Source organism: Amborella trichopoda, chromosome 13 (genome assembly GCF_054954075.1).
Source record: "Amborella trichopoda isolate Santa Cruz 75 chromosome 13, AtrichopodaSantaCruz75HAP2 v2.0, whole genome shotgun sequence".
Taxonomy (NCBI): domain Eukaryota; kingdom Viridiplantae; phylum Streptophyta; class Magnoliopsida; order Amborellales; family Amborellaceae; genus Amborella; species Amborella trichopoda.
The window spans coordinates 3,485,720-3,500,523 of NC_142348.1; the positions used below are offsets into that span (position 1 = coordinate 3,485,720).

The following is a 14,804-nucleotide window of genomic DNA, read 5'->3' on the forward strand; positions in this document are numbered from 1 at the left end:
AGTTTTTTCTAAGCTTATTCTTATCATTTTTGAGCTTCCACTTGAACTAATTCGCACCCCTTTACAGTTGTTATTTTAAATTTGCGCTGTACATAACTAGCTTATTAGAGCCACTTGTTTGATCCCCTTGCTCATGAGGTTAATTTGGGGTAAAAATAATCATAAATTGGGTTTTACCCATGAGAGTGAATGGATAATTATGCGTGTAATTTCTCCACACTAATTAACATAAACAATGGCCTTTTCATACTTTAAAGACTATAATATGGCACTTTAACCTATCTCTCTTGTATGTTGAGGACAAGATCGTTATTATTGAGAGTCTCACGTATAATTTCTGTGCACCTCCCATCCGACGGTCCAAATTACGTTTAGAAATGGAAGGCCGCGATCCTCTCGTTATTTGTAAACCTCCGTTTATAAATCAAGACGAAACCCTAATTATCAATGTGTCTCCGCTGCTCACTGAGCTCTGCGAAAATGGGTAAGCAACATTTAGGGTTTCATTTATTTGAATTGAATATGATGTGCTTTGTTGTAATGGAATAATATCCGAATCATGGATTTTAGGGTTTTGTTATAATGGAATAATATCTGAATCATGGATTTTAGGGTTTTATTACTGTAGAATAATATGGATTGAGTCATGGATGTGAGGTTTTCTCCGTAGGGAAATGGAATTATCCTTTATTTCTGTTTGTATTCATGCCTGTATTTGATGTTCCATGGTGATTTGGATCTGGAATCACAGTCACGCAAAACTAGTTTGCAGATTTGATGGATGTTGTTATAACAAGTAAAATGCATATCGATCGTTTTTATTTCTCTCTTTAATCCAGTAGTGAAATTTAATATTCAGGGGTTGGAGTTACGTCATGTACATTTTGGCTGAAAAATGTGTGTTAGGGTTTAGGCCTGGAGCTTTGCATATTTTGGCGCTCATATATGGAGATTCGTGTTTTGGAATTGGAATTAATGTTCCATGGGTTATTTGATACTTGTTTTGAAATTCTCATTTATCGAATTGTATAGTTAGGGCTCTGTAGAACGTCTGAGCGAGAGTCGCTTTGCAGTGTTGTGTATTTTTTGTTGGATTAGTGAGGAAAACGTTATTTGTTTTCCTTTTTTCTCAGCGAAGATGCAGTATAGTTTTATTTGTTATTGCTAGGAGATAGTTTCCTGTATACTTTGGTGCTCAACAATGAACGTTAATGTTTAGGGTTTAGTGTAGGTTTAGGTGCATGCATCTAGAGATGTAATTTTGGGGTTTGGTGCTACTCATCCATGGATTATTTGATGCTCTTGTATACGAATCCTCATTTTCGAAACGTATAAAGAGGGTTGAAATCAAGGTTCTGCAGAATCACGATGAGTGTACATATCTTCATGGACGTTGTGTTAGATCTGCAAGTAAAAATATGATTCTCTTCTGTTTTTTTTTTACCAATCAAGTATACTGAGGGTTAAGAGTAAGGGTCGTGTAAAATTTGGTGCTCAACTATGAAAAGTATGTATATGGTTTAGAACTAAGGTTTTACAGATGTGGGCGCTTAACTATGGAAATGCATTATTAGGAGATAGATTTTGGTGCTCAGGCATTGAATTGTTGTATTTAGTATTTTGAGCTGGGGTCTGTAGATTTTGCTACTCATGTATGAAAGTGCAACGTTTTACAATTCTTTTCTGCCACAGAACTTGGTCCCTCTCATGGCCGTGTTACTCCATTGAGTATGAGTCAACTGCTGCCATCTGTGACAATTTTGCAAAAGGGACAAGACTGAGAAAACTGGGGAACATCCTGAAACACAGTAAGAATTGAAAGAATGGGTAGAAAATAAGAAATATGTAAAAAGCAAAAAAAGAGTGTATAAACTATAAAATTCAACAATAACTAAACTGCTACTAGATCATATGATATAAAAGATACAGCAATTTTATTAGTTTAAAGTGTAAAAAAGAACTTGACCAAAAATTTGAGCAAACCTCCTGGTTCTGAGATCTAGGCACTTGATGCAAATCAAGGTTTTTGATGCTTGTCAAAGCTTCCTCATGAAACCCCAATCGAACCCCCAAACCCATTTTGGGTTTCAAGTCACATTTTGGAGATCCGGGTTTTCGAAATTTTTGGATGGATAGTGAATCTGAAAATTAGAATATAAAAAATCCAAATTTTTAGGGTAAAATAAGCGTTTGATTGGATGAAGAACCCAAAATAGGTTTAGGTATCAACTGTCACTGAAGACTTACTACCCTTTGCGATGAAATAATGAGATCTTGAAATTGGGAAAATCCTAGGTTGAAATCTTGGATCTCTTAATTTGTCACTGTGTGCGAGTCAGCCTGCATGAGTTTTACAATTCTTGGGTATTTACTTGTTTGAGTTTCACAGCCCTTGGGTGAGTCTCTACAGTACTTGCCGGGGTAAAATACACTTTGTATTTTTTATATACTGCCTGAATTTGAGTTTGGCACCCTTTCGAGCCCTTCTAACTTGTGCAAGAATGGTAAAGCACTGGGGAAATGTATATGTAGGATCTGGAATTAGGATGTGTGGATTAGTTGATCCACATGCATGGAAATGCACCTTTTACGGTAATGCATATCTTAATCTTTGAAAAATGATTACGAAGTGCAGCCAAGAGCATTCCACTGTTTCCATGAAATCTCAGTTGATTTGCTGTTGTGTTTGGAGCAAGTAAAATGCTGCCCTCTCAGTTATATATGGCCTATTGAATGCTTGTTTTGGAAGTGCTGATGTATACTTACATATAGTTAACTTGTGAAATTAGTTTTTTATTCTATAGTGCATTTTTGATACTCTTTGATGACCTGTTTCTCACTCACACATTCTCTCTACCTCTTTGTTTAATCTTTCGAAGTATGGATTTTTGATGCTCATGTATAAATTAGCTGATGCTTGGAAATTTATTGTTGGGGTTCGAAATTTGGGTTGTATTAATTTTCTTTTGGGAATGCATTAGGTGCCTACAAGTATGTGTCAGAGATGTGGAGGAAGAAGCAGTCAGATGTAATGAGGTTTTTGCAGAGGGTGAGGTGCTGGGAATACAGGCAGCTCCCATCCATTGTCCGTTGTACCAGGCCCACACGCCCTGATAAGGCTCGCAGACTGGGTTACAAAGCCAAGCAGGTATGCGTCTTTCATTTACTTTGCCATGAGAGAGATGTACCAATCTGATGTCATTTTACTAGTTTTCTTTTTTTCATTTTTGCTTGGTATTGTGCGATGCTTGCTGCTTTGGCTTCTTCTTTGGTTTATCTTTAATGATAAATAATCAAAAGATAGGAAGATTAATAGGATTTTTTTAGTGGATGGTGGCCATTTTATTGATTCATTTGTTTTGTTTGATTCAATGTAAATAAATATGCCCCTAACAGGGAGTCTAGATTTCTAGCCTATGCTCTAACACCATTTACTTTGGGTACAAGGAAGTCACACTTACCCATAGTCATTAAATATGAAATTTGACTGCTCAGGGTGTGTTACATAGTTCAATTTTTTTTTTTGGATTTTGAGCCCAGTCGATGATACATCCCTATTACCGGTCAATGGTGCATGTTTTGCAAGTTTTGCTCTTATAAAATATGATAGCATATTTGTGCAAGTTTTTGCTCTCACAGGACCTATGTTTGACTGTGCTCTTATGTTACTTTTTGGAATTTAAGTTTAGGTTTATGTTGTGGGAATGTAAATTGAATTTCTGCTGAAGTAGTAAACACTAACTCTCTTGGGAAAAGACCCACTTAGGCAGATCTTGTGAATCAATTTTTTTTTGGGATCTCTACTTTAGAATCAGCAGAAAAATATTATTATTTTTTGACATGGTCACATATCACCAGAAAAATATTTAAAAAGAAAAATCTGGATTTGGAACTCCTATACGCATAAATCTGACCATCCAAAAATTGGAGGGTCTCTGTTGTACTCTTGGAGCATTCTCATTTCCAGACTGTTTTTTATAAGATTGAGAAGGTTATACCTCCAAAATTTTGGGTTCTATAAATACTGAAGATAAGGTTTTACTTTTACTCGAGGGATTGAAGGTGCGATATGCTACTGCTTATAATCTTTTCGCTTATGTTTTTTATTGATGTCGTATGTTGATTGTCTTTGTTATTGGACATTTTTCAGGGTTATGTCATTTACCGTGTCAGGGTCAGACGTGGTGGACGCAAGAGGCCAGTCCCCAAGGGTATTGTGTATGGGAAGCCTAAAAACCAGGGTATTACCCAGCTTAAGTTCCAGCGCAACAAGAGATCAGTCGCCGAGGAGCGTGCAGGTCGTAAATTGGGTGGCCTCAAGGTCTTGAACTCCTACTGGATTAATCAGGTTTGCCCAAAAGATCTTGCACCATTTCTATTATGGGTTTCAACATTCAAGGTTTTTAATCAATTCAAAAGACTCCTGTTATCAGATAACCCTTCTATTTGCTATAGATTTATCAGGATTGTATGAAAACTTATGCTGCCCATCATTTTTTTCTTTTAAATGTTCATCAATTTCTATCTTTTGCATTATATTATCTGTAGATTAATGTTGCAAACCATTCATTTCTTTGATGAGTTCCAAGCATCCATCATTTGCCTCTGAATTTGTGTAGATTGATATTGAGATAGTAGCATTGGATCGTAACCTTACTGTTTTAGACATTCAGGACTTCTCCTTTTCATGTTTCTTGTCCTGCAAATTCCTTAGCCAAAAGAAAAGTTCTATATTGTTAATGATGATATAGTATAAGTAGTTCATATCCATGCAGTTTTTAACTGGCGGGGTTCTTTTGTTAAATAATTTGCAGGATTCGACGTATAAGTATTATGAAGTGATACTGGTTGATGCTGCACATAATGCCATTAGAAATGATCCAAGGATCAACTGGATCTGTAATCCTGTTCATAAGCACAGGGAGCTTCGCGGGTTAACTTCAGCTGGAAAGAAGTACCGGGGCCTCCGAGGGAAAGGCCATTTGTACCACAAGAACCGCCCTTCTCGACGTGCTACTTGGAAGAGAAACAACACCCTGTCCCTGCGCCGCTACCGTTAGGCTTGTTGAAGGTTTTTTTCTGGCTCTCACTCTTATGATTTTTCTTGGTCCCAAGTTTTGAATTTTGAAATGGACGATTTTTCTTGATCACAAGTTTTGAATTTTGAAATGGACGAGGTGTATGAGAATTTTAAAATGGACGAGGTGAATGTGGTGATTGACTTGCCAAACCCTGGTTTCTCCAATTTGTTACTTTGGGTCTCTCTCTCACAAACAAGTTCTTGACCTTTCAAGTGGTTGGCATACCACATGTGAGGGAAACAAGTTCATATAATGTTGCAACCTTTCATTGTGGAATAGAAGTAAGGTTAGAAGTAAGGTTGCAATGATTTACACCACCCTCCATTTTATTTGGATGGTGCACATTTAACACTATTTTGAAGGGTGTGGTACTTTTCGATACTGTCTTAAAAGATGTCTGATTTATACTGTTTAATTAAAATGAATGGTGTTAACCGACCCCAAAATAGTTGGGAAAAGGTGATATGGTGATGAACTAGAACGAATGGTGTAGAAGTGTACCTCGTAGTGCATTGTGATTGGAAAGTATAACGCAGCTGTTGAGCTTCTTGTAGCTCGGGTGTTCTCGTTCTATGTTGTGTATGGTTTTAAGCCGTTTCCACAAGGCTAAACTTTATGAAAAAAATAAGGAAAAAGTTTATATGTGGTGTCAACTTTATGCTTGTAGAAGTACGTACGTAGCATCTCAAAAACCCATAGAAAAAGGTTTTCATCACTAAAGAATTCTCCAAAACCCATTGAAAAAGGTTTTCATCACTAAAGAATTTTTCAATTTATCATCTTGGCCTTGGTATATATGGATATGAAAGAAACAAATGAATTACAAGTTTTAAAATTAGTGCATCCGGTAATACCATATGAATTGCAAGTTTTAAAATTAGTGCATATGGTAATACCATATGAATTACTTACAAGTTTTAAAATTAGTGCATCTTGTAATACTATAACTAGATTTTTAGATTGGCGATTTTAAGTATAGGAACAATTTATATAGAGCTGAGGCTTTAAACAATCAAAGTTGAACCTATCTTAAAAAGTTCACTAGAAGAGCTTATTTTGATATTCAAATATGTTCAAATTGATCATCTTAACTTCAAGATATATGGACATGGAAAAAAAATGGATTCCAAGTTTTGAAAATAGTGTATTTTGTAATGTATTTTTAGACCATCAATTTTCAAGTTTTCATAGATCTATCAATCTACTCCAATTTTGAAGAACAACATTTACTCTAATTTTGAAGAGCAACATTACTCGATACTATTTGAAGGTAGGCTCTAATTTGATTGTTTAGAGGCTAGGCTATATACAATCCGCACTCTTTTAAGTATTGCACTATTTTCAAAGCATTCAATTTTATTATAGCGGTGAAAAATGGGCTAACTCTTTTTAAGTGTTGCACTAATTTCAGAGCATTCAATTTTATTATAGGGGTGAAAAATGGGCGCACTCTTTTAAGTATTGCACTATTTCAGAGGATTCAAATGGGTTATTAGTTTTTGAGCTTTACTTTTTTCTATAAAGCCTTGGCCTTATTTTTTATTTATTTTATTTCTCTTATTACCTAATCTTTTAAAGCATTGGGGTGACTCTAGTACTGATAGACTGCAGTATTTTATTTTTTGTTTTGCTTTGACATGGCAATGAGACCTGAAAGGGACATTTATGCTTGGATTGGATACAATGAGACAATTTCGATTTACTTTTGGAACAGGGAGGTTACAATTACTTACAAACATTTAATGGGAAATTGGATGTGTCATAAGGTTCGAGATATTTGTTTTTGAACTTTGAGCTTGGTTAATGAAATAAATGCAGCCACCCAATTTCATATCTAATTGTCAAGATTTTTTGTGACTATCTTGTATGGTCTCACTATATACATTCTCTTAAACCTAAAATTGCTTAATTTTTGTTGTATTAATTTCTTTTTCTCAGTTGTCTTTTATTATGTGGAAATATAATTGAATGGAAATAATATTACCCTTGTTTGGAACATATATCATGGTAAGGAATCAAAATAGTTTATTGTCAAAGCTTTTTTTCAACTAATTGGAATCGGTTATATGAATTCTTTAGAGAAAGAGTATCAAAGTTCAAGCTATAAGTTTTGCGACTGCTCTTACTCCTTATAGAAAAGAAAGTTTGGATTAGAGCTAATAGTAATGGATCGTTCATTGTAAGAAATCAAAGCAGATATTTGATACTAAAATGGTTTGTGACCGTTTAGTTTAGTTCCTAGTAGATCTAAGTGGCTTGGAATTGGGGTGGCAAAGGGTCCGATCCAGTTGGACTTGGGCCCATGCCCCAATAGCATTCGGGTTTAGGTTTTTGACATGGGCCCAACCTTTGGTTCCAAAGTGTGGACCCATATCTAGACCTGAGGTTAGGTCTGTCCGTTGGGACCTTTTTTTTTTTGTTTTTCTTCTGATTTTTTTTATCATCGTGTACAAATATTATTGCCAATATTTACAGTATTGCACAATATTTATGGATATCCACATATACTCTCATTCCTTGTTTTATGTATTAATTGGAAATACCTAAGAAACAAATATTCGGGTCAAGGTTTTGGACTTGGACCCAATCTTTTGATTGTAAAATTTGGACCCGCCTCGGGTCTACCTTTCGGGTTCTAGGTCTGGTTGGATCCATTGCCACCCTTAGCTTGGAATTATTTGTTCCAAACTAGCTATACAGGGAAGAAGGTAAACATTATAAAAAAAAGCACATGAATGGTTAAAATTTTATTTAATATTGATAACTATAGAGGATATCAGTGTATATAGGTATCAAATTTATAATTTCCCTAGTTATAATGATACTAGGTCAGAGAGCTTGCGATCTCAGTGGCTAGCTGTGTGGGATGCATATATATTTATGCATGTATATTTATACGTGTGTTCATTTATATATATTTATATGTTAAACTGTTGGAAAGAAAAGTGGGATGTTGTGTTGAGGCATGACATGGACACCATTCGACTGCGGGTTTGGGTTTGATCCGGTTGGGTAATATTTTTGGGTCCCACATATAGGTAAACATATTTAAACATAGTTAAATATATTGATATTTTAATTTTTTGGTTGGGTCCGATTAGGTTCGATCGGGTTCGGGTCTAGCCCCACAATATATTTTTAGGTCTCGGTCTGGGTCCTATATCATTGTTTCAAATCTTGGTCCCATATCATTTTTTCGGGTCCAAGTCTAGGGCTTCCCTCTTTCTCTTCTCTAACATGGTTGTCATTAGTAGATCTATCAGGTAAACTCTAAAGGAATCTTCATTTGGTTTGAAGTGGCTGCAATTGGACTAGAGATTTCAATATTTTTTGTTTTTGTTTTTTTTTGAGTAAGTGCGATATTTATTAAGATACTAAAGGATTACAAGAAAAAGGTAAAAGAAGAAAAGAAAGAAAAAAAAAAGAAAAGATAAACAAAAAGAGAAAAAAAGAAGAAGAGAAGGCATCTAAGCGGACGTTAATATGAAGAGAGAGGAGCCTTAGCCAGCTTAGCTAAGGAGTCCGCATCAGTGTTTGAACTACGATGAATATGAAGAAATAAAAGATCACGGTCCCTAGGAGCCAAAAGAATTTCATACATGATTGCACTAAACCTCCAAGGAACAAGATCTGGTTGGATACACCACGAGATAACATTGGCAAAGTCTCTTTCAATGATCGCTTTCTGAAGTACCTGGTCTAGGCGGGACATACCTTTCTTAAGGGCCCAAAGCTCAGTTTCATTAATCTCGCAAGGATGGAGGCTACCGGAGTAAGACCAGATCGTATAACTAGTAGGATCATGAAGGAGGCCACCAAAACCGGACTGTGCTCCCCTAACACTTGCATCGAAATTGAGTTTGAACCAACCTTCTGGTGGTTTCTGCTATATAGCTGACGAATCGTAGAGCTGCTCTTCCCAAGAGCCAGAAGGTCATTGAAATGAGTAAAGAAGAGTAGACTAGGAACCAGAGTCAACATAAGAGAAGCATAAGCCCAACTTACAATAAACCGTTGAATAGCATAGCGTAGAGTGGGGAAGTCCCTAGATCAAATCTTCAAAAGTTCTCAGATTTCTCTCTTTCCAAAGGGACTAGAGAGATGCAACAATAGTAATTCTCCAAAAGATTAGCCCCCAAGGATGCAAATGGAGGGTTCCACGTTTGTTGTAGCAGAATCTGGATATCCTGAGGCCAGGGTCCATGCTAGTTAGACATACTAGCAATCCAATCCCATAACTTTGCATAACAAACAAACATTAGTGATAATCATGACTCTCCTCCGTAGTTCGTCCGCAGTAAGCAATCTCCTACAAGCAAGGAGCCAAAGGAAGGATTTTACCATGAGAGGCACCTTATACTTCCAGAACTTGGCTAGGTATCGTTTATCCTCAAAGTATCTATCCCTCCAAACCTCCTCATAAAGCAAAGTGGGGGAGAACTGCCCTCTCGGCTCTAGGCTCCAGATGAGCCTATCATGTTTCCTCGGAAAGAAATAGAAACTGTACAAAGCCTCAAGCAAAGCCGAGTATTGATGTGCAACCATGTGGTCCACCCTTCTAATGGAAAGGGTGACATTCCACACAGGTTTACCATCCACAAAGGTGAACAAGTCAGCAATCAAAGCTCTTTTTTGGGTCGGCTTTCTATAAAGTTCTGGATAGAGGAGTTTCAAAGGGTGCTCCCTAAGCCATTTTGTATGTCAAAACCCGGTAAACCGTCCATCATCAACAAGCATCCTCGTGTAGGCCATAAAGAGGCCGAACATCTTGGATACCTCGCCAAACCTTGGACAAATTCAATGATCTTGGACACCGCCTAATGTAAGGACCATCCAAATCTTGGCCATATTTATCGAGAACCACCTTAGCCCAGAGCTGATCACCATTCGCTGATAATCTCCACCACCACTCGGTGCAATGATTCATTGACAGCCCTGAGTCTACGAATACCCAGCCTCCCTTCTCGTTTTGGTTGGCAAATTGAGTCCTATTTAACCAAGTGAAATTTCTTCTCATTCTGGGAACCATTCTAGAGAAAATTGCACATTAAAACTTCAATCTTAGCAATAAGTACAACTGATGCTTGAAAAAGAGAGAAATAATAAATAGGAAGGTTAGACAAAGCAGCATTAATATTTCTGCTACCAAAGGACAAGAATCTCGCCTTCCAGCCATCCAATTTACCCCGTTCCCTTTGAATGAGAGGATCCCAAAGAGACTTTGGAGAACTACCATTAAGGAGTGACAACTCTAGGTACTTCGTGGGGAAGCATTCAACCCCACAGTCAAGCTAGTTGGCCCAGTTGTCAACTTTAGTGGCAGAGCAATTAATTCCAAGATGCTTAGATTTATCCATATTGATCCGATCAACTCATAAAGCTTAAGAAACAACTAAATATTATGCGCATTTGTATTAATTCCCTCAAAGAGGATCAATGTGTCATCATCATATTACAAATGGCGTGTCATCATCATATTGCAAATGGTCGACTACCATGCCATTAGGCTAGGCATGTAGACCCTTGATCTTTTCCATGTCTACCAAACCTTGTAACATCTTGCTAAAAGCCTAAGCAACTAAGGTAAATAGAAAAGAGGATAAGGAGTCACCCTGTCTCAGGCCTATTGTGGCTTGGAAATAGCCATTCGCTTTCCCATTAAACACTGAGAAATGAGTTGAGAGACAGCCCAAAATCCACTTTCTCCATCTCACACCAAAACTCATAAGGTCCATTATCTTATTTAAGTAATCTCACTCTACTCTATCATAAACTTTTTCGAAGTTAATATTAAGCATCAAGCCTTTGGAGCCCAACATATCGGTTGTATGGAGGGTTTCTTGTACCAACAAAATAACATCCACGATAAACCTATCCTTGATGAAGGCCGTTTGAGGGCCCTCAACTACGTCACTGATAATCAGACGTAGATAATTTACCTGCATCTTGGTCAGAATTTTGTACAAACCCGAGAGCAGACTAATGGGCTGAATATCTTAAAAGAGCTAATAGACATCTTGTTGGGGATAAGAGAGATTAATGTAGAGTTAATAGCATTGCAGACAATCCCGTCTATATGAAATTGATTAACCTAGCGCATAATATCCACCTTTATCACATCCCATAATTTTTGGAAGAAATCCAAAGGGAAACCATCTGGGCCAGGGTCCTTATCCCTAGGCAGGCCAAAAACATCCTTCTTGACTTCTTCAAGGGTAAACTCACTTTCGAGGTTCAAGGCTGAAACATGAGACAAAAGTCTTAAGAGACGCATCATGAAAGTCAAGCTGTAGTCCCTGCTCAAAGGAAAAGGCAAGTTTGAAGTGTTTCACAATGGCTTCGCTACAGCCATAGGATTATCCATGTTAGTATCTTGGATGGATAAGCCAGTCAGACAGTTGGATCTATTCATGGAATTGGTAATAACATGAAAATATTTTGTATTGTTATCTCCCTCCTTAACCCATTTAGATATGAATCTTTGACACCAAAAGATTTCATTTTACCTTGAGAAAGTTATCAAGATCCTTCTTCTTAGAGTCTATGTCTAGCATCTGATGGGATGAGAGACCCCCATTCGTTTGTTCCAACGAATTGAGGGATGGAATCGCTCATTCTCACGTTCCAGTCTACCAATATTTTCGTCTAGGTTGCCAAATTAAGTTATGCCCCACAGTTTAAGCTTATTTTTCCGAAGTTTCAGCTTGTTGGACAGAACAAAACCCGGCTACAGATGAGCCATTAGTGCTATCAACAACCTCAACCAAAGATTTATCCTCCAACCACATCAATTCAAAATGGAAAGGCGGGGGTTTAAAAGCCACTCCACTAGTATATAATAAAATAAGAATGTGATCATACTCCGCTTTCACCACGGCCCCAAGAAAAACATCAGCCCAACAAACGGTTCAATTTGGACATTTTCGGGGTTACCGACTAGAGGGAGGTTTCATTTCTTCGACACGTTGATGACACCTTGGCATTAAGGTTTCATATGATGGGTTGCAACACCCCCATAAATACAAAAAATAAATAACCATTAAAGAAGACAAGATAACCCTCTTTCATGTCCCCTCATCACATGATTGCCGTCCCCCGTGATAGCTTTCCTAAACATATTAAACTTCCCCTCAAAGAAATCATTCTAAATGAATCTAAATTTATCCCAGCTATTCAAGGAAAATATCACGTAAATATAAAAAGGAAAAAATGGGAACTTTGATATTCTACCCAAATCATCAAATTAAATTCCCTATTTAACCGCTTTAAGTCTCAAGTCCTAAATCAGCCAACAACAAATAAAAAACTACATCCATGCCCCTGAAATATCAAAATTTTAAAAATAAAAAAATAGACTTATACTATACTCCTCCAGGAGTACGTCATCTTCTTTAATTTAACCACAAGGCATTTAAGGAGCGTGTGGGGTTTATCACCTCCCTGTTGTTGTTGTTATTGCTAGATGTGAGGGCAACTTAGGAAAAATAAAAAAAGTGCCACGACGGTGGGATGCTCTTTGTAATTTTTGAGAAAAATAACATCAAATGGTAATAGAAAAACACAACAGGTGTCGATACATAAAAAAATCTATTATATATTGCAAAAATTTATATAAGTCCAAGGCTTTAAACAATCACATTAGGTGCATCTAAAAAATTTCACTAGAAGAGGTTGTTTTGATGCCCAAATATCCTCAAATTGATCATCTCGACTTCAAGATGTATGGACAAAAGAAAAAACAGGATTTCAAATTATAGAAATAATTTTTTTTTGGGCTTTAAATTTTCAAGATTTTCAAGTTTTCGTAGCTATGCTGATCTACACTATTTTTGAAGTTTTAAATTTTATAATTAGAGATGTAAATATATTTAAGGCTATCACAAAGGTTTCCAATATTAAACCACATTTCTCAATATTATTTGAAGACGCGCTTTATGTTGATTGTTTAGAGCCTCGACTTTATACAAACCACATCCATTATATCTTGAAAAAAGTTTATATAGAGCTGAGGCTCTAAACTATTAAATTAGAGCTCACCTCAAAAATTTCACTAGATGAGGTTGTTTTGATGCCCAAATATCATCAAATTGATCATCTCGACATCAAGATGCATGGACATGAGAAAAAAATGGATTTCAAGTTTTGGAAATAATGCATCATGTAACACATTTTTGTACCATCAATTTTCAAGATTTTTATAGATCTGCTTGATCTACATGGTATTTAAAGCTTTAAATTTTATCTTTAGAGATGAAAATATATTTTAAGGCTATCACAAATATTTCCAATATTGAAACCGCATTTTTCAACACTATTTGAACCTGAGCTTTAGATTGTTTAGAGCTCAACTCAATACAAACCGCACCCTTATATATTATATATCCATATATTACACAATAACGTATATAAAACTATAAGCCAAACTTTTTAAAAAAACAAAAGTCTTGCATGATAAAAACATGGGCTTCGGTCGAGTCAAGAGAGTTGATTCAACTCGGGTGTTTGAGAACAATGTTACTCAATACTTCCCAAACAAACATGAGAAACCTTAGCAAATAGAGCTACTTCAAAAGGCTACGTAATGCATTGTATTACGTTGGAATGTGGGGAATTAGGTTGAGGTAGTGGTGTTAGCACTGCCTTAGCTACTGGTCTAGATTTTCATTCCCATTCAAACATTTGAAAAATACTAATTATTTTTCAAAGAGAAATTTACTTATAGGCCAGATTATTGATCAGTTATAACGATATGGCTAAAAAATGGGTCGTTATTAACAAGGATGGAATCCCCATTTTTTTTTTTTTTTTCACAAATTTGCCATCGATTCGATGTTGTAAATATCAGATCGCTTTTTAACCCCCATTTGGGGAAAAGTTTTTTTTAGTAGTAAGTGGCGATTTGGGAAAAAAATTGAATAGTGTGCGGTTCGGACCGCTTTATTTATGTAAAAAAATATGAACTGTTGGCGGTCTGATGTTTCTAACATCAGATTGAAGGTAAAAAAAAAAACTCAAGGGGACCTCTAGGAGAAAGGGATGGGGTTAATAGCATCAGACCGGAGGCAAATTTGTAAAAAAACAAAAGGAATGGGGATTCCATCTTTCTTGATGATAACAACTTATTTTTAGTGTATTTCGTTATAATAGATCAATAATCTGGTCCGTATATAATTTCCCCATTTAAAACAGGGAGGAGCCTATATCCTCAACTGATTTATCCAAAAGAGAAAAGAAAAAAGTGACCATACTTTTTTTTGGCTTGGGCCTCTATGCATGGAAACTTCTCGTACCCACCCATAATAACTAGAGTTTGAAGGCCCAAAATCCATATAAAATAAGGAAAAGTATACAATGAGACCATATATCTTAGTTACAATTAAACTTGACTATTGGATGTGAAATTGGATGGCTGCATTTATTTTATTGACCAAACTCGAAGTTTGAAAGAAATTTATTTGAACTTTGTGACACATCCAAGCTATCTGACTTCACATCAAATAATTATAAGTAATTGTGACCTCCATATCCAAAGGTAAATGGTCTCCTTGTATACAATCTCGTAAAATAAAGCAATTTTTCAAAACAACCAGACTAAAGCCCAATCTAGAAGTAACATTCCAAAAAAAAAAAAAAGTCAAAGAAGAAGAAGCAGCTAAAAGCAAAGCTTAAGGCTACCAAATACACTTTTCCTATGGAAAAACTCAACTTCTTGCTTTGCATTTT

At 36.3% G+C, this 14,804-nt stretch overlaps 1 protein-coding gene across 3 annotated transcripts; it reads left to right on the forward strand.

The window, feature by feature from the left end:
• Positions 1-359: 359 nt before the first annotated feature.
• LOC18428181 (large ribosomal subunit protein eL15z) lies at positions 360-6,919 on the forward strand. Of its 3 annotated transcripts, none has more exons than XM_011622859.3 (5): positions 360-484; positions 2,982-3,148; positions 4,151-4,348; positions 4,815-5,071; positions 6,693-6,919. In XM_011622859.3, the coding sequence occupies exons 1-4, from the start codon at positions 448-450 to the stop codon at positions 5,058-5,060; spliced, it is 648 nt and encodes a 215-aa protein (XP_011621161.2). In that variant the 5' UTR covers positions 360-447; the 3' UTR covers positions 5,061-5,071; positions 6,693-6,919. The 3 variants fall into 3 exon arrangements, with proteins under 3 accessions (XP_011621161.2, XP_011621162.2, XP_011621160.3); XM_011622860.3 differs by having other exon boundaries at positions 6,796-6,919; XM_011622858.3 differs by lacking the exon at positions 6,693-6,919 and having other exon boundaries at positions 449-484; positions 4,815-5,230.
• The last annotated feature ends 7,885 nt before the right edge of the window (positions 6,920-14,804 follow it).